The sequence below is a fragment of the Epinephelus lanceolatus genome, chromosome 10 (genome assembly GCF_041903045.1).
Source record: "Epinephelus lanceolatus isolate andai-2023 chromosome 10, ASM4190304v1, whole genome shotgun sequence".
In the NCBI taxonomy this organism is placed as follows: domain Eukaryota; kingdom Metazoa; phylum Chordata; class Actinopteri; order Perciformes; family Serranidae; genus Epinephelus; species Epinephelus lanceolatus.
The window spans coordinates 34,478,352-34,501,731 of NC_135743.1; the positions used below are offsets into that span (position 1 = coordinate 34,478,352).

The 23,380-nt window shown below is 40.5% G+C and overlaps 1 protein-coding gene across 1 annotated transcript; it reads right to left on the reverse strand.

Moving 5' to 3' along the window:
• Positions 1-12,254: 12,254 nt before the first annotated feature.
• On the reverse strand, positions 12,255-19,169 carry prdm13 (PR domain containing 13). Its single transcript, XM_033640107.2, has 4 exons — positions 18,884-19,169; positions 17,259-17,390; positions 17,035-17,155; positions 12,255-14,979 (listed from the first exon to the last, which is right to left on the reverse strand). Exons 1-4 carry the CDS (start codon positions 19,049-19,051, stop codon positions 13,490-13,492), a joined length of 1,911 nt encoding a protein of 636 aa, XP_033495998.1. The 5' UTR covers positions 19,052-19,169; the 3' UTR covers positions 12,255-13,489.
• Positions 19,170-23,380: the final 4,211 nt, after the last annotated feature.

The window sequence follows — 23,380 nt, forward strand, 5'->3', positions numbered from 1 at the left end:
TGAGCAAGCCCAAACCATATGATAAAATGTACCTTTGTCTTGTTGACAATGCCAACAACAATCAGAGATGGAAGCGTTCATACTGTGTAGTCGAACAGGGGTAAAATATGTTCTATGTAGAATATTAGAATTTATCATTTTATTCTTTACTGATTTTGATATTTTATGTAGTGTTCTCCAGATTTGACTCCATTTTTCCATTTCTAATGTTCTCCCTGAGTCAGTCTCCCAGTTTCTTTGGACTACATTCCAGTTATTTCCTGATGAACTGTTTAACATTTTATATAGTTTAGAGGCGATCTTATATTTCTGTTTGACCATTGATTCCAGCATGATTTCTGTCTCTGTCATTGTGGGTATATTAACCACTTCACCAAAATATTTAGTCAGGTGTGATCTTATTTGCATGTTAGATAATCCTTATTGTCAATTTTATATGAATCTAAAAGTTGGGCAAAAGATTTTAGTTTTCTGTCTCTAAGGTTTATCAAATCCCCAATAATTCTTATACCTTTGGTTTCCCAAGCCTCATTTTGAAGAGGTTTTCCATTCAATGTAAACCTGTAGTTCTTCATAAGGGAACTCTCCCATACATTAAATTATTTCATGTTTGTTGGTCAGTTTTTTGGAATTTTACGTTGCACTACTACTTGTTTTATGAATAATCAAGGAGACAAGCACTGAAGTGTAATTGGGAAGACTGCAATCCAATGACCAGTGTGCTGACAGGATGAAAGAAGGAGGAGGTAGTATAAAAAGCAAAAGGTGGTGGATGGGTGAAATAAACACACTACTTTCCCTCAGGAGACTGGTGATCATGTCCCATGTGAAACTAAGTTAACTTAACAGGGTTAAGTCAACTGAGGCTTATCTAAAGTTATGGCACCATGTTTCTCTCCCCAAACAGTACCTACTTAATTTAACTTTCCTGAAACTAACCTACGTCAGTTTGCGTTAAGTACATAATGTAACGACATCCAACCATATTTTTTTCTCCTAAACCTACCCTACATAACTTAACTTTCCTAAACCTAAACTTCGTAAGGATAGCCAAACACTTTACATACATGATTCTGCACAGTGAAGCTCCAAGACAAGCAACAATAAGTAAAACATGTTATTGACTGGAGCTTTAAATTCAGTGCTGATCTGCCTGGAATTTCCACAATTTTGTTTGCATAGCAGCACACACTGATGTGTTGTAAATTCCTGCAATGATGATTTTAGCGTACATTCATTTACTGTTACATGTTGTACCCTTGAAAGGGTTCATTCATCCAAATCATACAAAACATTTTTTTTTCTTGTTCTAGTTTTACTTGCCCACGGTTTATAACATTTGTCTTTAAAATATCTGCTTCCACCTGAACACAATGGAGGGGGATTGAATTTTGTCAATGATGCTCACCACATTAAAAAAAAAAAAGAAATTAAAATGACCGTCATCTTCTTGTGAATAGTTTTCAAAGAGACTATTTCATCACTTTAAAGTTCAGTAGTCATGAAGTGGTCATAGCAAGGTCTATGGACATATAAAGGACAGTGATTCTGTAAAGACGTGCTGATGCTGAAAATATTCATAGGTCATTTTTCATTTCTATGAGGGACAAAGACAAAATTCTTTGAACTAAGTGAGGAAATGAGTTTTTACTGTAACTGGGATGAACTGCCCTTTAACGTGGTCGTGGATACATTCACTAAAACAAACTGGTTCTGTCCAGTTGACAGAGTGATGGGCTGACAGTCTTGCTAAGGCTCTGCTAACAGCAGTGATAAAGACCAGAGACACACTTAGGAACACATTCAATTGTGTCTGCATTGATCAGGTTGTCTGTGTACATCAGGTGGGTGGGTTTTGCACCTGTCAAATGTGAGATGCCTTTGATTTGAAGAGAAAAATTCCAGCTGCCTTCACGATTCTGCAAGAAATAAGACAGCCTTGAGACTTTTAAGATGTATGTGTTTGCTGTTGGTAGTGACAGAGGACTAAGGACTCTTCAACATCCTGTGAGTGATTTGAACCTCTGAAGTGGCAACAGCAACACATAACGGCAAGTTTTTTCTCTTTTGATTATTCTGTGAAAAACCTCACAGAGAATGTGTAGCTAAATTCTGACAAACATTGTAGATTTATTTTTATTTTATTTTTATTTTTATTCATTTATTTGTGTTGATTGTTTGATTGTTGATGAGGTTTTCCTTGAGCCAATTGTCTGGGCTTCCCTCATCTTGGTGGAGAGAGCAACAGTTGCAGTATAAAGAACAAGAAAATGGCATAACCTTGGTGAGAAACACATCACTCATACACACTCTTGTGGCTGTGCTGAAATCTTAGATTGTTCTCACTCTTTGAAAAAAATACCCCAAGCAGCTTACATTTAATGTAGGCGGCAACCACTAGTGGCTGTAGTAATTCTAATGGGAGCAAAGGAAGAAGTCAGGTGATGAGGGTTAAAAAGTCCACAAATAAAGATGATAGATGTGGATGGATAGGTCAGAAAACCAATGCATTCTCACTCCTAACTCATCAAATATCCATGCTTATTCAGGAGCTGTATATGTCAAACTATGACACTCTAGGTACCCCTCCAGCATCAGTTTTGGACTCTAGGGGACGTCACATCAATTTTCATTCTGATCTTGCATTGTGTCTTTTCAAAATAAACTTAGAAATTTACAGTTTCTGCATGTCAAATGTATACATCTCTTTTCAAAATAAACTTTAGGTAGGTTTACTTCCTGATGTTTAGGCAAGAAAAGTACCTGGTTAGGTTTAGAAAAAACATTATCGTTTGGTTTAAAGTAAGTACGTTTGTTATTAACATGTATTATCACGTGACATACGTTACATACATCATATGACATATGTTATACTTGCACAGTATGCTACACATACTATCACACTACCTTCTTATTAAAATTACTCAGTTGACTTTTGGTCTCACTAAGGGGTGACTCTGTGTGTCATGATCTAACGCCGGGGGCCACTGACCAAGTGTCTATATTTGACAAGTTTGAGACCAGGTTGCAAAAATTGCCCTGTGTGAAACCACAAGTCAACTTTGAGTTATTTAAACTTATGCAGGTACATAACAGCACGTAATGTACTCAATGTCACATTATCACATAAAGAACTTAACATAACATGATGATATGACGTTGCATATGTTCCTATGTTAATATACGCAACAAACATAGTTAATTTAACCAAGCCATGATTCTTTTTCTTAACCTAAACCTAACTTGTAGGGGCAATCATTTAGAAAACACTTCTTGTGTGGTGTTTTAATTTGTAGGAACAAATGACATATGTGGTTATATAGGTTGGAGGACTTGTTGTTGATTCTGGTTGATTGAGGCTGCTGTCAATATACGTAGTTATCTCATGCTAATGTTGGAATGCTAACATACTCATAACAGCAATGCTAACATGCTAATGTTTAGCAGGTGTAGTATTATAATATGTTTACCATCCTAATTTAGCATTTTAGCATTCCTGATATGATAGCATATTAATATTTGCTAATTAATACTAAATACAAAGTACAGCAGAGGGTGATAGGAATGTGTTGATGGAGCAAATGGATTCTCCCTCTCTGACAGTAAACATACACAACTTTATCACACTATCACACTGTGTGCTGGAGATGTTGCTACCTCCTTTCAAGAAAATCCCTCTTTTTCTTTTTATTGTTATCACAACATAACAAAGAAATACAAAGAAATACAATTACATGTCTTGAACAAACATGTGGGTCCACGTCTCGCCATGGCTCTCACTGGAAAAGGCAAGGTTCAAATAAGGTGTGTCTGGCTGTGTAGTACTGAGACCAACATTGACCCTTCAGTTGCTCCAAAAATGGGATGTCTTAAAGGGACTCTATGCTAAATTCAGAGTGTATGAGATGTCTGGACACAGTTCTCAACATGGAGATGGCTGAGCCAGTGGCTAGCAGTTAATGGTGCTAACTCCATAAACAGCACTAAACAACAGCAACAGTGCTGACAGAGCTAACTGTGTTAACCAGGGTGGAACCGTAGGATGGGCATTACACTTCCACAATGACGCTGTCCCAATGTCAGCAGTAACCGCCATATTGCAGTGCAGTGCAAAGCATCAGGGATGAGCTAGCCACGTGCACCATTGCAGCCCATGCCGCAACTGCCAGCCGTTGCCTACTTGCTCAATACTGGACCAATTTCAAAAATTGTTGTTCACATCAGTCTCTTTGACCAATTTACACGGGATTATAGTGTCCAGGTTGAAAAATGCCAAAGTCATCCTTTAACATGGGTACACTAAATGAACCAAACTGGTTCAGTCCAGTTGACAGAGTGATGGGCTGACAGTCTTGCTGAGGCAGTAATAAAGACCTGACACACACTTAAGAACACATTAAATAGTGTTGGCATTGATCAGGTTGTCTGTGTACATCAGGTGGGTGGATTTTGTACCTGTCAAATGTGAGATGCCTTTGATTTGAAGAAAAAAATTCCAGCTGCCTTTACGATTCTGCAAGAAATTAGACAACCTTGAGATTTTTAAGATGTATGTGTTTGCTGTTGGTAGTGGCAGAGGACTAAGGACTCTTCAACATCCTGTGAGTGATTTGAACCTCTGAAGTGGCAACAACAACACATTGCACATAACAAACGCATTGAGTTTTTTTCTATTTTGATTATTCTGTGAGAAACCTGACAGAGAATGTGTACTGTTATACATTCTGTCAAACTGGTAAGTTTATTTCTTTATTTGTTTGTTTATTCATATTGAATGTAGGCATTGAATTTTTCCTTGAGCCCACTATCTCAAGTTTCATTGTCTAGGCAGAGAGATCAACAGATGCAGCATTATAAACAAGAAACTGGCATAGCCTTGATGAGAAACACATCATTCTCACACATTCTTGGTTGTGTTGATTCTGAGATTGTCCTCCCCCACAAAAAAATGACACTATAGGTTATTTGTACAAGCAGCTTATTACAATGAATATTTTTGTTTTATGTAGGTGGCGACCTCTAGTGGCTGTAGTAATTCTGACAGGGGCAAAGGAGGAACTCGGGTGATGAAGTATAAAGAGCGACAAAGTGTGTGTACAGAGATGGTGGCTGTGGATGGTTGGTCATAAAACACAGGACTGTGACCCAGGAGACTGCTGCTTGTGTACCATTTGAAACCACAAGTCTACTTTGGGTTGATTTAACTAATATGTATGTACATAACATTATGTTATGTACTTCACTACACAAAACATCACGCAACATTTTTTGTATATGAAACGTGATGACGTGACATTGTGTACGTAAGTAAATTCAGTTACACAACAAATGTATGCTGCTTATTTTAACACAAAGCATGACTGTTTTCCTAAATCTAGCCTAACCTAACTCATGGGGGTGCTAACTTAGGGAGGTGTTTTGTGGGTTGTATTACAGGGCAGGAGCAAACAACGTATGTGGTTGTATGAGTCGGAGGAGGAGTTGTTGTGAAATCTGGTTGATTGAGGCTACCGTCAACATACAAACTGGTAACATGCTCATAGCAACACTGTTAAAATGCAAATGATTAGCCAGTGTAGTGTTTATCATCTTTACCATCTTAATTTAGCAATTTAGCATGTTAGCATAGTCAAGTCAAGAAAGTTTTTATTTGTATAGTGCAAAATCAAAACAGTTAGCTCAGGACAATTTTTATAAAGAGCAGGTCTAGATAGTGGCAGAGGACTAAGGACTCTTCAACATCCTGTGAGTGATTTGAACCTCTGAAGTGGCAACAACAACACATTGCACATAACAAACGCTATCTCTAAGATATCTCTTAATTTACACAAAACCAAGAAGTGAAAAAAAATCCCACCAAGAGCACGCACAATGGTGACAGTGGCAAGGAAAAACTTCCTTTTAGCATATATTAACATTTGCTATTTAATACCAAACCCAAAGTAAAGCAGAGGGTGATGGGAGTGACATTTGTTTTGCAGGTATTTGGTCATAAACCAGAGTACAAATAAACATATGGACTTGATGATGGAATTAGATGAAAAGCAAGTCTGGCCATGGCTCTAATCACAAAAGGCATGATTCAATTAAAGCCTACAAACTGCAGTTCCTCTAATGACCACTAGGGGCTGGCTCCAGAAGCGAGTCAATCCCACCCATATTAAAATGCTTAAATTTACAACAGAAATAATCATGTTACAGCCTGGTACAAAAAAACAGTTTTGGTCTCAGTGGCCAGTTTCAATATTCATGACAACTGTACTGGGGCTGAATTTTTATATATATCATCCATTTACATTTTAAAAAGACTAAAAGTTCAGCCTTGCTGCATTTCAAAGTAGTTGAATACAGGCGCTTGGACAGTGACTTCTGGAGTCAGAAACTGACAAAAAACTGTCCTTTCACATCTGAATGATACAGAGCCTGAAAGATACACTATGTAACGCTGACCAGCACATCATATTTTCAAGTGATAAGTCCATGACAAAGCGTGAATATGTGACAAGGATGAGTGATGTTGTAAAGTTCCAAATATTTAAGGACAGGGCTGCTTCTAGTGAGTGAGTGAGGTTTGGCACTACACTTCCATGATGAGCGCCTAACAAGAGCAGTGCAAAGTGACAGTGATGAGCTAGCCAGTAGGATACACACGTACTAACTTGCAGTTGTAGCTGGGCTAGCTTACCACAGCAAACCACAGAGAAGCTTGAATTACAACATACACGAAGGTAGCATGACTTTATTCTCTTCACAGGACACCAATCATATACTATGTCTAGCAAATAGTTTGCTGCTGGATTAATGCTCTGAATGTGGCATACAGGTCCTTTAACCCAAAGGAAAGGCAGTCCTGTTTTGCATAGCTCAAGACTTTATTGGATGGAGAAAATTTTTGCTTGTATCCACACAGAAACACACACACCACACACATTGATCAAGACACCATTGGACCTCAGGACCTGATGTTTGTAGCCAGCATAACAGCTTCATTTTTAATTTTTTTTGGCATTAACCTCTTTTTTCTCACATCACAAGCTACTGAATAGAGGCTAAATGATTTCACACCACAACACAGTCGAAGAAAAGAAAAAGATAAACATAAGCTACAAGGCTCTCATTTGAATGCACAAATGAGAATTCCCATTTTTTGTTGTTCTTTTGTCTCCAGTCACATTCAAGCATTTAAACCAGCTAAATGAAGCACTGAGAATACAAACACTGTCAGTCATCCTTTTTGCCATTGGTACAACAAATAATTCATTTATCATTAAGTGTCTGGTATGTTCAGTCAGACTGATTTTAAAAGAGATCCCACAGTATTAAAACTTTGATCGGCATAGTTTCCATGTTTGTTGACAAAAATATCACAAGGGATTTTATTCAGAACTTCACCCCCATAAGACCGTCTGAGCACTTTCTTCTCAAGAAATTCCTCAATGAAACATTTTCTTTTCAGCTTGTCAGTTTTTACAGTGAATGCAGTGAATAGCATATCCAGTAGGTTTTAAACCCCAACGTGAAATATTCACTTTCTTTATCACATCTCATCCATTGCTTGGTCAGTGAAGGCGAGTGGCTGAAAAGGATTCCTGTGATCAAGGATACCCACATCAGGCTTTAGGAGAGGCTGATTCGTAGCCTGGAAACAAGTCGACCCTGGTTTGGTGGTTGGGCCTGCCGGTGAAGTCTGGTTTTGGATCGAATTTTAGGCTGGGAGTCAAACTCTCTCAATCAAACTCCTTTTTTCCAATGTTCCCACTAATGAACGGCACTAATTGATTGAGAACGCTGGTGGGAGGGGATGAGCGAGCAGGGTGTTATAGTGTGAGAGAGTGAAGGGGGTTTGAACACAAACAGCGCCTGGACTCGGTCCAAACTGATGTGGGGGCCCACAGCGGACAGCACTGAGTATTGTACATAGAGGAGAGGATATAATACAGGGTACAGTGAACACAGGGCAGCAGACACATAAAGAGACAGACAGCTCTGAAGCCATTCTCCTGCTGAGAGTGAAAACACTTTGGAGTTAATTACAATAATTCCTGTGGGTTGAATCATGGCGTGCATTTGTGGCCAATCATAATGAGAATACATGTTTGGTATACATTCTGGGGGAAGATGTTATGTGCATCACACTGGCCTTTTCTTCTTTTTGTATTAAACAGACAATATGCAAGAACCACCAAGAATGTACTACTTCACGTTACATTCACCCGCACGAACCTCTTTTTTTCTAGGGAATTCCTTCCAAACAAGCTAGCTTGGGTACGCCATTGCTGAACTCTTCTTATGGTACGAGTGAGGTCATCATCCCTGTGGGAAAATCTCATTTGATCACTCATATCTGCAATCTCATTCTTTCAAATGCTATCCAATGCTTGTGACCAGTAGGTGAACAAGGATCAACCAGAAAATTGAAAGCTTTGCTTTGTTGTTCAGTTCTACCTGAACCATCATAGGCACAGGCACCTGACTCACACTCAACCCCACCATCCATTTCACCCCCACTAATGGAAAATCCTTCAGGATATCTGGACTGCTCCACTTTGGGCTGCTGTTATCTGGGAGGAAAAGGCCAAATTTTTCAGAGAGAGAGTCAAAAGCTTTCACTCGAGTCCAAACAGACAATGCTTGACTTGGGGAGGTGATCACAGGCATGGAGTGCCAGGGCATTCAATTTCTGTCCAACTTGTTAATCAATACTGCCACTTTGAAATGAATGTAGGTGTTCATGGTGTAGTTATTGTAAGTGTCACTGAAAATAAATCAATTTCTTGCACAAACAAGCAAAGAGAGGAAACAGCTGTGTGAGGCACCAGAAGTTACCCCTTAAAGGTCCAGTATCCAGGATTGTTTGTTGTGTTTTTTTAACATCTGAATGAGCTGTTTACATCTACATAAGGAGAGGGTCCTCATCTACAGAGATCACCATGTTGCACTGCCATGTTTCTACAGTAGCCCAGAACAGACAAACCAAACACTGGCTCCAGAAAGGGCCTTTCACGTTTTTAATGTTTTTGTATCAGCAAGCACAGCCCCTACTTTTTTTCAGTGAAACTACTTTATTCAGTGTTTTTACCAGTTTAAATCCTTGGGTTTAAATGGATGGATAATTTGGCTCCCAGTACAAACATCTGGATCTTAACTAATCAGAGAAAAAAGTGAGCACAGATTAGCTAGTGCTAGGTTTGCGGCTCGTCATTAACATGCCAAACGGCGTCCAAGAAACACTGATTTGTGACGTAAATCTGCTTTATCTGTGTTTTAACTGATTTAAATCACATGGTCTGTTTGTTTTGGAGAGAAAGAGACCTCCGTGGATAATCTGGCTCCTGCAAAACCTTCTGAACAATGACTCTTAGTTTCAGCTGGTTGCAATTTGCAATCCTCACCACTAGATGTCACTAAATCCCCCTAAATCCAGTTCACTGTTCCATTAATGGGCTGTACAAATCCTAAGGAGTATCTGGTGGAACCGTTTTTTGGTAACTTCTACATATGATTTACCATCAGTGTAGAGGCAACACATTTTGAAATGTAGTAATTAGAGTACATTACAGTTACTAATCCCAGTAACACGCCGCTACTTTGACATCTTATGGGAACATTGATGGATAGATTTTAACAGGTGTGGGGGAGGTATTTAGACTTCTGAATACTAATGTCAGCCATGGCCTACACTCAGGTATCACCTGGTTTTGTTCAGAGCTAGTGGGTGTGTTGACACCGTGGCTTCACTGTGAGAACGGGACCTTCACACCAAGGCCGGTAAATAAAAGCAAGATTTATGCATGGTAGGAGAAGCTGTCTGAGCACAGAGTGAATGTACTTCAATCTGTGTGTAAAATGTGAGTAAAATACTTACAACAACAGAGGACAGAGGTGTTGGCATTTTGGCCACTGACACAATGCATGCAGACCCTTTGTTATACCATCATATCCCTGACTTCCTCATTAATAAAGTCACTGTGTCATGTTGAGAAACAAACAGCAATTCTTGTCTCTTAATTTTTTAATACAACATTTCTTAGAGGGAAGTTATTATAAAACATACCTCAATCCATGATGCACCAATAGAGGCATCAAACAAAAGAGCACTCACAGAAAGCATTCAGGTCTGAGATTTATAAAATCCGGACACATGTGTAACTCTGAACCCTATGGAAGGAAAAAGGAAATACATACGAATGGGTGGCTCTCGTTATATGTATTTTTTAAGATTTAAGATTTTTACAGTGTCACTACCATGACATGTTAAAGAAAAGGGGCACAAGAGATTGAATATAGTGCCACTCTATAAGCAGATTCTTTCAAATTTTCACAAATAGAAGTGGACAATATACCACATCAAGGTCACACCCATTTTTACTGCATTTGCATCTTGTAGAAAGGAGGCAGTAATTCACCAGTGGCCAGTTTTAAGTATGAAAGTGCCAGAGACTGTCCTTGTTGGATGTCTGCCCTTTGCACTTACTTTGCAGTGACACACAGCCAAGGGAAAGTACAGTTGTAGGGTGAGAGGAGGTATGCAATGTCAGGCAGAAAATTTCATATGGGCAACACAAAACATGAAGTAAAATATAGCAGCATCTTAAATACAGGTGACAGAAGTGAAGTCTACCATGCTCAGGCCTGTTTTAGATTATAATAGTGTGTATCACATCAATGGGATATATAAAAAAAATGGCCGCAGTTGTGTTCTCTCCTGTTGTGTAAAGTGAAAGGTGTTTGACTGGTCAGTGGAGTGGAAGTGTGTGGAAAGCAGCCGCTGACATGACAGCATACCAAACCTGCTGGAGTCCTCAACGTGCAAATCAGAAGCGGCGGCTTGTATTTTGCCACCTCAAGACTCCTGCCTTAAAGGAATACTTAACCCACAAAATTATCATTTGTATATCAGTTATTCACCTGTGTTGAGTTGAATTTATGAAGAAAACTATGTTTTTCTTACGTGCATTCACCGTGAACGAAAAATCCAAAAAATGGAGAAAATTCTCGATGAGCTGGAGTGAAGGGTGTCTGCATTTAACAACAGCAAAACTACATCAAAGCATCCATTTACAAACTCTCACGCAACTCCTGCAGTATAATCCAAATCTCATATATCCAGTTGTATGCTCAGTACTTCCCAGACACATGCATTTTTGCGAAAAGGTTACTATTTAAATTCTGCTTAACGGAAGAGTGTTTTCAATGTTTTAGCAAAAATTCATGTGTTTGGGAAGTACTGTGCTTTGACTGGATAAATAAGACTTGGATTATACTGCACAAATTGTGTGGGAATTTGTAAACAGATGTTTTGATATAGTTTTGGTGTTGTTAAAATAACCCCCTGTGACTTAAAATCATCAAGAATATTCTCCGTTTTTGGATTCTTCGTTCACTGTGGAAGCATGCAAGAAGAACTAAATTTAAGAATTCAAGGTAACACAAGATGAGCAGTTCATATACAACTGGTCATTTTGTGGGTTAAGTATTCCTTCAATAATTAATAAATAATCATTATCAAGTTTTTGTTAAGTATTATGGAAGCACTGGTGAAATGGAACTAAATGCATTTTCTCAAGTACTGTATTTAATCACAAATCTGAATTATTTGTACTTCAGTAATCCCATCTGATGATACTTTATGTTTTTTACACATTATTTTGAGTACTATAGCTACTTACAAATTAAGTGTCTATAAAAGTCTATAAATCTATCTATGAAACATGATGCATTGTTATTAAAGATTATTCTAACACCTTATAAATTGTTGAGAATTAGCTCCACCTGACACCAGAAAAACGGGAAATTCCACGCATGTGATTATATGATCATATTATCACCAGTATTTTGCATTGAGTACATTTGATACTGTAAATAGGGTACAATTTGCTAATAATACTAACTTTAATTAAGTAGTGTTTTAATGCAGGACTTCCTACTTGTAATCTGTATTTTTTAGTTGCAATATTGCTATTTTTATTTAATCCTAAGGCATCTTATAGGAGAAATCATTATTATTATTATTATTATTATTATTATTATTATGACTATTATTGTTGGCAGAAGTATAAAAAGGAGACAGACTCGTACAGCTTTGCTTCATCAGCTGTGCATTGACGTTTTCCTGCAGGCCCGACTCTCTCATTTCTCTGTTCAGCTGCACAAAACACCAAACCTCATGCATATTAGAGAACATCATCAGATGCAACATGGAAAACGTTGTTATTGATTTTGAACACAGACAAAAAAAGAAAACCTCAAACAACTTTTACGATGTTTTAAATTAAATTTATTCAAAAACCAACGACTGACGGGAGTAAAATATTGCGCTCATAGACAATATCACTTATAAACAAACGTATACAACACTTCTCCACTGAAATGTGAAATATCATACTTTACACTTCTTTACATAGGCTATAACTGCAATCAATACAATTTTCTTTCTCTAGAAATAATTCCTTAAATAAACTGGGCGCTGCTGCTGCTGCTGCTTGCTGCTTCTTTCAGAGCAGCGTGCCTCGGCAAGAAAAGTGCAAATTTAAGTCCAGTGTGTTTCTCAGCGAAGCGCGGGGGATGTCATGAAAGTATGTTCGTTCATAATAATCTTAATGCATCGGTTATGATGAAATAAAATGCCCATTGCTGTTTTTAAAGTGCAACTGACAGTTTAGAGGGGAATACGGGAAAGTTGTGATTTTTTTCACAATGGAAAAAAAAAACAAAATAAAAAAGAATCAAATTCTTTTGCAGTTTATAATTTCCCAGAAAGCGTCCACATGCTGAGTGATGGAATGTAGTGCTCTTTTTTTGGATCAGGCCTTTAGTTAATTAAATCCATAGATCTCAGGGGGAGACATGATACAAAAGACAGTCGTTACCTTTCTTTTCTTTTTCCTTTTTTTAATTTAAGAGGTAATTTAGTCTCATATACTGCCTTGACTTTCTTCTTTTTAAAAGCGACTGAAAGGCGATGTTGTATCATAGTTCTTGTGTTGTCTGCCGTTTCTTTGATGGTTTTGTAGAATTGTCAGTATTTTCAGACGCAGGAGATAAAGACAGATTTCGCCATTTGCATAAAAATATGAAAACAATTATGATTATTTGCATTATAGTCAAACGAAAATGTCTGCAGCATCTCTGGCAGACTTTTGTTCGGCGTGGTTAAAAGCGTGCCAGAACTAAAGGCCACAGGTTATTTGGCAGAGCAGGGGAACATTGTTGAAGTGTACTGTAAATAACAACTAAATATATCGATTTTTCCCTCCAATATGTCATGATAAAACACCAAACAAAAACAAAAGTACCCCCTAAATCAAAAGTAATATTTAAACTGCGATTTTTCCTTTTTAACTTTGGGAATGTTTGTGCCATGTTGTTCAGACGCCCTTGGGTCAGTAAAATGTAAAAATGAAAGGTTCAGTACAAGACTAAATGACGTGTTTTCTTGTGTACATAATTTAAAGTCAATGAGCAGTCTCTCTGTGGGCATGAAAACATCTCAGTCATTATTTTTGCTCGACTCTTGGTCGCTCTGGTCGTCGGTGAAGCACACGTCCACATCACTGTCATTGTCGCTCTTTTGCTCTGCGTCCTCGAACAGGCCGCCCGGTTTGTCGTCCAGTTTCTTGACGGTCTGCCCGGGGTGTCTGGACTTGACGTGTCTCTCCAGATCCCGCCTCCGCACCAGCACCTTCCCGCAGAAGTCGCACCTGTAGGGCGTGTTCCCCTCCGCGTGGAGCCGGATGTGTTTGTTCAGGTTGCTGGGGTCTCCAAACGGCCTGAAGCACACTTTGCATTTGAGCGGTTTGTAACCTGTGTGAGTCCTCATGTGGATTTTCAGGCCGTATTTCCTGGAGTACAGCTTGCCGCAGTACAGACACAAGTGTCCCTTTTTCGGCTTGCCAGACCCGGCGTTGCTGGCGCTCCCGGTGGGGATTGAGTCCAACCTCGTGCGGTTCTTCTCCGCGGCGATTTCAGAGAGCTGCTGCGTGTGCATGGCGATCTCCCGGTCGATGTTGGTGATTGAGCCCAGGTCATGGTTCAGTGACGGCGCACCAAAGTAGGACATGGACTCCGGGTACTTGAGGAGGTTGCTGAAGTGGAATTTGAGCGGATAGTAAGGTGAGCTGTACAGGAGCTCCCCGTTATAGACAGTGAGGGGCATGAGAGGGATGTTACAGTCTCCACCGTATGTCTTGACCCCGTCGAAGTGAGGGAGAGAGAACCTCTCAAAATGGAGTCCAGGGGGCATCTGGGGGTAACGGGACGGGGACAGGCCAGAGTGCATCCGACTCTCTACGTGCTTGAAAGCTGATGTCTCCTCCATGTGAGGCAGCAACGGGAAACCTCGGATAGCGTTTGTGCATGGCACCATCGGAGATGCGGAGTCCATAATTGCAGGTGCGCACTTGGGAGGGTGGTTCCCTCCTCCATTTAGAGTCTCACCTACATTGCGGATAGGTTTCATGTTTCCAATGAGTTTGCTGAATCCCAGGCCACTCAGCTTCCCGTTTGCGTCCTCTCTGGAGGCGTCCGCGCCCGGGACTTTGGAGATGCCGGTCGGTTTGAAGGCAGAGCGCACACCCGGGTGGAAGCCCATGCTGCTCAGAACTGATGATGTGGCGCCGAGGCCGAGGATGTGTCCCTGGTTCCTGGCTGAGGTAACGCTCATGTCGAGGGCCCTGTCCTGCTCCTCTGAGCTGCTTTTCTTTGACAGTCCCACTTTGTGTAGAAACGGCGAGGAAGCCACTGCCCGCCTGCCTGAGTCTGAGATGGAGGAGTTACTGTGCCCGCTCCTCGGAGAGGTGGAAGTGTTAGGGATGTCTCCAGACTTTGGTGACCTGCTGAAGGTCTCCGTGCCTCTGGCCTGCTCGCTGTTCACAAACCCCCGCCCGTTGCTCAGGGCGCAGTGGAAGTGGACGTGGGCCTTGAGTGTGTTCGGGTATTTGAATATTCTCCAGCAGTACCAGCAGATGTAACGCTCCTCACCTGTAGAGACAACAGCAAACATGGCATTAATGATCAGATGGATGCGGATCATTATGTCACACAACAGTACGTGAAGCCAGATAATACAATCACACAATAGTTATTCAATTATACAATGTATTCCCGTGCGTAAAATGCCTGGTCCGTGCGTAAAATGAAAATAACAGGTCTGGCAACCTGTAAAGAAAGACCTGTGAACGCCCACACAGACAAGTGACTCTCCTCTTCCCCCCAGTGCCTCTTTAACAACACACAGCAGGCACACATAAATTAAACAGAGGATAATAGAACATGTAAACATAATGCAGTGTTTAGCATTAAGGTCGGGGGTTGTTATATTAAAACATTGCATCCATGGTCCCTTGAAAATACCGCTTTAAATAGTAACATTTTTATCAGTCACTGCTGCACATCACTTGATATTTAGGGGGAATAATGAGTGCGATCCTGTTTCTAAGATCTGGTGCCAAATGGCAATATACTCAGGAGGCCAATTCAATGACCCCCAGCCGAGCACTCAGAGGTTAATATAGATGTAATGATTTTGTAATCCTCATACGGGCCATTGTTTATGATCGCCATCAAAAGAGCAAACGCCCTGCCCAATCTGGCGCTCAGAAACCGATGCATTGAATGCGGGACTTTCCCCGGTCTGTGCGCTTTCCCGTGGAAGTGACAGCAGCTGTTGCTTGAAATCGCAAGTCTTCAGAAACAATGGCTCCGGCCCATCTGTTGACGCCTAATAATGGGAGAGAGCGTATGTCCAGGAGCGCACACGGTGTGTTGGGCCGGAGAATCAGGGCAATATACACCCCATATAAAAGTTAGCATTCATTAGGCCACAATACCTTGACGCACCCACCTAATTTACCGTGAAGCACTTGTTTTTGAATTTATTTGCTTTTGAATACATGAATATTAATGACGCGATGACATTTGTTAACCTCCGTATCGCAACTGAATCACCAGCCTCTTCTTTTTCCAGGGTCACAGAGACACGACGTTTTATGCCTTTATTTTTTTCTTCTAGTGTGCTTCAAGCACCGTAATTACTTTTTCACAATTATTATTTTTCTCTCGATGCAACTTTGATATCATTCAAAGCTCAGTTTCTATTATATTTACTCAGTTAAGAGGCCCTTCCGGGTCTAAATGAAAATCATCGTCAATCGATGGAATTCCCAGCACATTTCCTCTCTATATATACGGATTAGTTCCTGTGTTTTGCCAAGATTGGGACATAATAGGAAATAATCCCAAAGCGTTACCGCCAGATTATCATTACCAACCCAAACAAACGGATTAAAAGACCAAACACAGATTTATGACAAAACTAATCCACACAGGAAACCATCAGATAATCTGAAATGAAAGAATATCCATGGTAATTAATGCCAAGATAATTCCTCATCAATTATATTTGATGTCCTGTGATGTCTAATATTTTTTTGCAATCGGATTTATTTTTGCTTGTCATTACTGAATTATTGAATTACAATGGCCCACACCAAATCACTGCTTATGTAGGCCTGAAGTAAAATGTCCTCCATTTATTCAAACAATTTGAACTTTATTTCCAATTGCAAAGCGATTCTTACATTTATTTTATTTTCATTTTATAAAAAAAAAAAGGTTGGTGTTTTTATGTATTCTATCTTCAGTAATTGAATAAATGAAAAGAAAGTTGCCTGAGGAAAAAACAACATGCAATTGATTTCCATCTCTGAGCGATACAGCAGGGACATCACGGGTATTGGCAGTCATTTAACTGTGCAGTGACAGACCTTTCAACATGTCGATGTGTCAGAGTCAGACCACAGTTTGTTGCATGACACCAGAATTAATAGTAAACAGCATTATGCGCAATAAAAAAATCAGAAAAATAAAATAAATTCAAACTGCTAAAGTTCTCTTTTTGCGTAGTAATTTGAATTATTATTATTATCACAACTAAACTCACAATTTACCTGTAGCTAATAAATTATTTCATCTCCAGACAGCAGGCCGTTTGGTTAAGCTCTCCCCCCCTGGATCATTATTAGCAGTCTCATTTACCTTTCTCGTCGTGCGTGGGAGTGGCCGTGGTGGGGATGTCGTACCACTGGGCCAGAGCGTTGGAGTACCAAACACTGAGCTCCTCTCCTGCAGGGATTTCTCTCAGCACGCGGTAGAAAATCTTAAATCATAAAAGGGAATAGAAACAGAGATGAAGTGTCCAAATGGTGGAGGGGTAAAATCTGACATTGGCCTTTAAAGAGTGTGATGTGATGAAAATTCACCTGTCCGCCAGGTAAGTCCGACACAGCCTCCAGGTTTTGCTCTTGACTGTTTCTGGCGGCGCGGATCAATCCGATCCAGTCTGGCACGGGACAGCCCGACTCATCCACAAACTCCCCCCGAACCAAACGGATCTAAGCCAGCAAACAAAGAGTCAGAGTGTGCGTGAGCTTCACTATGACTATGACAGGAATGATTGGGAATATGAATACCATGGCTCTCATAGACAAACACATGCAGGTAGAAGTTGAAACAAATACCTAAAGAAATACTTAAACGAGCACATTTTGCTGTTTTCCTCTCCAAAATTTATTTATATCTCAATTTGTATCGATTAAACTCATTTATTTGTTTATTCATATTTTAATTGAACGAATTTTCTCACCAGCATCGTCGCCCATCACTGCTGTCTGCAGTATTACCTGGAGGTGCTGCGGCCACGCATGACCAAAACGCGCTTAATGCGTCTTTATCCGCTCTGCTGGTAATTTACTAAAGAGAATGACACTCGGGCCTAATTGAGTTGATATGGGAAACGAATTTGAGGAGTGTCAGAGCGTTTCTAAACTGTTCAAGGACATTAAAGATCGAAGCGTGACATTTGACACAGAGATTGCACCTGATGATCGCCGGCGGCCCGGGGCCACGCATTTAGACGCATCAATCACAACCCGCTGACAGCTGCAACAATAACAGGGTGCGGTTAGAGCCGCAAATTGTTTTATCCTGTGCGTGTAAAAATAGCGTTTGAAAGTTGTATTTTTTTAAGCTGATTTTTAATTTATTTTTTTAAATTTCTGGAGACTTTTATTTTCTAATTATTTGCTCATCTGGACTTCCAAAAAAATACCACCACACTACTGTTATCCAGAACAACCCCAGTCCATTAACATGAATTTCCTTTAATTTTATCTTTTATCAGTGTTAACATTATTATAATAAGCATTTTTCGTAGCCCCAGGCTGCGGCCCGGCCTCAGTGGCATCTTTCTGTGGCCGGATTACATTAACATTAAACGGCTCATCGGGATAACAGGCCCGCCAGGCGGTGAAATGTGAAGCGGCTGAGGGCATGAAATCCCACACAGCACAGCCGGGTCGCCCATTAGGCCGGTTAAGTAGAAGCACAGACTGACAAGTCGGCCACTAATGGAGCGCAATTATTTCCAACTTGACAGGCCAAACCAATTAATAAGCGAAGGCCCGATGGAGTTTGACAGTGCAGCTTTAAAATCCAAATCAGTCTGTTTGTTTTTAACTAAAATTTAAAGGGAATATAAAATAGTGTGTTTGGATATTAAATGGGTTATTTTTGTAAGTGGTTGCTAAATTTTCTTACAAAAAAAATAGAAGAAAAATAGTAAAACTGTTTGGAAAAAAGTTTTACAGTAACTAAATTGGTGATAAATTAAAAATTAAAAGTTAATTCAAAAATAGCAACCCTTACTCAAAGCTATCCAGTGCACCTGAATGACCCGCATCACCTCAAAATATTTCAAAATAAGAGCCCTTTTCAGGCTGCATGGTCAAATGCATTAAATTAATCTAAAATTTAGAGATGATCATATTTATTTATTTATTTATTTATTTTTTTTAAAAAAAAAAGGTTTTCAGTGTTTTAAACTTACCTTCTTCTTGGGTCCAACTTCTTTACGATCCGACACGTACTTCCCGAGTTTGAAGATGCCCGGTACCGGTCCTATCCGGAGCCCGGCCGGGATGCTGCAGTCCGCAAACACACTGACGGTGGTGGACGCCCGGGTGGCTTGCATGGCGTGGGGTGAGATCAGAACCATGAAGACTGATGGAGACCGAGTGGGGAGAGTGCAGGGAAGGAGGAAGAAGAAGAGGAGGAGGAGGAGGAGGAAGATGAAGAGAGGATGAGGACCGGCCGATATCCGCCCTCAGAGTGACGCGGTGGCGTTAAGCTCTCCGGCTTTTCTAGTGATGGTGCAGCCAAGGTGGCCCCCCTCCTCTCCACACCCTCCACCCCTCCCGACCTCAGGATGCAAGTGTGTATGGGAAGGGGGGGTGCAGAGAGGTGATGCTGTGCTATAAGGTAGTTTAAAGGGGGCGAAGCGGTCCTGAGTTTGCAGCAGCAGTGAGGAGTGTGTGCGTGTGTGTGTGTGTGTGTGTGTGTGTAAGTGAGTGTGAGAGAGTTGGGCTCTCCCAGCAGCTGTGAGGACAGGGAAAACGGGCCGGCCTGGTCACATGGAGACTTTCCCTCACCCCGCCGCATAATGAATTGCTCCAAAACGGTCAAGAGACACAAAGGGCCAGGCGACCTTCCCATCCCCAAAATCCAATTTGTCAAGGGCAGAGAAAAGAGGGAGCAGAATCAAAGGTCCACAGCAACCATTAATCCTCAGCATGTGGCTTTGTCCCAGAGACAGTTCCGATATTTTAACTGACAAATCCACTGTATAATTTCTCCATAAATCCTCACCCTTTTCCATTCTTCCCTTTCAAGCCGGGTTTTGGAAATCAGTGGCTACTTTAAATCTACTTGGCTGGCATTCTTTGGGTTTTATATACTTCAAAGCGCTTTCTTCTCCCTCCTCCTTTGTTTCCTTAGTTTAACAAAAGAGCAGGAAAGTTTAGAGGACTTGTTAACTTCTATTGACTCTCGGCGTGTGCCGGGTTGAGATCAGGCAGGTACTGAAAAGGAACCAGCAGCAGGAAGAGAGGAGGAAAAAAAACCTGCACCATCTTCCCAACGCACACACACTTGTGGTTTTCTTGTCTTGTCCTCCTCATTCAACACGTATTTTCTGCTGCATTGATCTGCAAGGGTGAGGAGAAATACACATATAATTTTAGGATATTTTTGGTTAATAGCTAAATTCAGGCATCTGTTTTAGTGAAATATTACATTTAGAATTATTTTTTAAAGAATGGAAGGCAACAGGGCAATTCATAATATCATATGTGACAAAAAATCTTTATTAGGGGAAGATCAGAAATATTAATCATTCAGTATTTAATTTGATATGGCCATTTTAAATCCATGATTAATGCAAAAAAAGTGGAATATGATAGAAATGATTGTGATTAAATGATTGATTCAAGGTGTTCAACTAACTGGCTTGAGTGTCTTGATTGACTGATTGATTTTACAATATAATAAAATAAAAGAAATCATGTCCTGTCCTATGAAAACCATGTATCTCCAAAACTTTGCACGAGTTAAGTAAAGCTGCTCTGCTTTCACTTTTGTGACACTACATATTTCTGATAGTAGGCCTACAGCTGCTTTTTTATAGTTTATATAATTTGAAGTAGGTGGATTTTCCCATAGTAATTATTATTTAATACTATATATATGTAAAAAAAATAAATAAAAATAAAATAAAAAAAATTGCAAAAATATGGAGATGTATGATTTTACTGCAACATGATATTAAAAGTCAAATGTAACATTTGACTCAGAACTTTGAAGTAATGGCACCATCAATCCAGCTGTGACCGCATTCATATTATCATGGGCATAATATATAATATAATTCTGCACATTACTTCAGACCACATGACTTAAATGATTGATTCACTTGTTGGTTCACTTGTGTTAATGGCATGCAATCATAAAGTGTATTGTGTCTCCAGCATGTGGCTCAGTGCAGCAGGTTGTTTAAAGTTGATGGAGCCTTTTGATGATGCAGTGATGCACAGAGAAGAAGACCAAGAACCTGTGGGAGATCAGTGCAGACCATGATCATGTTGACCTCTGACCTGCCCACTGTGGACAAGTAGCCTCTAGTTGAGATGCCCCAACATCTCCAGGATATTATAACAAAGAATATGAAATGATAAAATGCTCAGGAATGATCAGTTTTATACCTTCATGCAGCATTTAGTAGCAATGATTAAAATACAGAACACAAAACCAACATGAAACACAATCTTCAGATTGAATCAGAGCATTCATTAATGTCAGCATAGTTTAAAATCTCTTCGTGTATAAATGTCTATAATAAAATGTTGTAAATAAACTAATAGACATTAATCTCCCTCTGTCTCTGCAGGCATCCCGTGTTGCTCCCCTCTCTATCTCCTCCCTGCGCTCCTCCACAGTCTCAAAGAGCCTGAACGACACGCGAACAATCTCATCAATGGGCGCAATGTTTGCGCCTGGCTGTGCGGAGAGGTTATTTATTAACGCCTCGCCATTTGCGGCTGGTTCCCATCCACCCCTGCGCTGCTTTTAAAGCCCCGCACTTCTCCACAGTGAAATTAATTATTCTCCGAGGAGGGAGGGGGGGCAAAGACGTTTCCTTTCTGTTTGCGGAGAAGTCGCTGGGGTGAATCCCCGCTCCACTGTGCGCTCCGAAGCCCCGAAGAGCGCTCAAAAGACTTGGTGTCAGAGTGAAAACAGTGTTGGGAGCAAATGGGATGGAAAATTAAATGAAATTAAATGGCTTGACCGGCGGTATTGTTCCTCCTTCTTTTTTAAAAGAAAAAAGACACATTAATTACATGGTCGGATCTTTATTCTGGGACAATATTGCGGAGTCCATCAACAACATTCCGCCAGTGCGCTTCTCTTAAATGAACTCTCTTTAATAAACGTAAATAACGAGCTGAGAAGAATCGGAGTTGGGAGAGAGGAGGGTGACGTTTTTATGAGCGGCCCTGCCTGGCTCTTGCCAGCCTTTTTTGGATTTTAACTGTTTAAACGGTGGGGCTCTGATTTAACTGGTTGGCCATTAATGAGCCATGAATATAGAGGAACAACCTGTCTGCAAAGCAACGCGGTAAATACAGAGAGCAATGCCCCACCAGGGATCTCCATTCATGCTCCCTGACTATACTTCAGGGGTGCCAAGGGTTCACCACCACCTCTCCTGGACTGGTTTCAATGGCCTACCATTTAAGACCCCTCTGAGCTCCGAAGAAAACACATTTTTTATGTCGACCCATAAACTTTGTTTGGGTCTATTCAGAAGAGCCCAATCATTGTCCCACTTAGCAATGTGGCCTATTTCTCACAGATTCCCACGTCTTAGAAATGACTCTGTGTTTGTCTAAATCCATTTATTTCTCCACATGCAAGCCCACACCTTCGGCACCTCTCACATTTATTTGGTCACACTTCTTTAAATTAAAAAAGAAAACTTAAATCCTCATGCTTTTTGGTGTTCTGGACAGGTTGAACTCTGTCCAGCAAAAGAATCAGAACTTATTATTCCTTTCAGATGTGAGCCCGCTCTCAGACAAAGAGAAAAGCTTCGGACAGGCCTGTTTATCTTATTCCTCGCCTTTCTATTCTTTATTGAAAACCACCGCCACCATCGAATAAAGGTGTTTTACTTTGTGAGAAACCTGGGGAAAGATGCAAGCTGCTCCAAGGGCAGACCAGCTGCCTTGATGCGGGTGGGACATTAGCGACGCGTTTGAATAGTAATTATGCTTGTATGGGACTCCCACCAGATGACATGATTGGGATTTTAACCCAGACTAATATTCAAAATCGCATTAGAGAGGAGCCGAATAAACGGCACCTGATTCAATGCTGTTCATGCGTGATTTCATTCAAGAGAGCCTCCTCTCTTTTTTCCCCCCGAAGTGGGCTGCACCATTTCGGTATTCAAAGTCTCTACAAAGTTTTTTGCGCCGGGCTTTTTCAGGCCGCATTTCCCTGACTTAAACTCACTTTGTCTCGCATGAGGAGACTTGGATAAAAGCGTGTGAAGTTGCGTGAATTGATATGTTTCGGTGTACCTTATAAATTCATACCTTTTCTCACTCGAGCGCCTCAGAAAGAAAGTGTCACTCAGGCCGATTCTCTCTGCTGTCCAACGCATTTAGCAGGAAATCTATTTGAGAAGTTCATTCCTAGGCAAATGTATGCAGGCAGGGCTCTGCGTGAATGGAGCAGCGTGTCAGCCGACCCTAATTGGGATTTAGCCACCCAAAGCATATGCACAAAGTGACAGAAAATCACAGGTTTCAAAGGGAGTCACAACTTTTGCCCTTCTTGTTGAATATGGGCAGCTCTTTCCCTCCGCTCAGAGTAGGCTGCATTTTTCATATAGGATGGAGGTTAGTGACCCAGTTGGCTCTGCGGTGTGTTTCTGCAAACTCATAGTGTGAGCAAAACAACTATAAAGGCAAAGTGCATGCTTAAA

Bases quoted from the DNA above. Each gene is read 5' to 3' on its own strand.
- prdm13 (XM_033640107.2), bottom strand. From the start codon at position 19,051: ATGGTTCTGATCTCACCCCACGCCATGCAAGCCACCCGGGCGTCCACC. The intron at 17,391-18,883 runs GTAAGTTTAAAA...TTGCTGGCTTAG, and splicing joins AAGTTGGACCCAAGAAGAAG to ATCCGTTTGGTTCGGGGGGA. The intron at 14,980-17,034 runs GTAAATGAGACT...TTGTCTCTACAG, and splicing joins TCCCACGCACGACGAGAAAG to GTGAGGAGCGTTACATCTGC.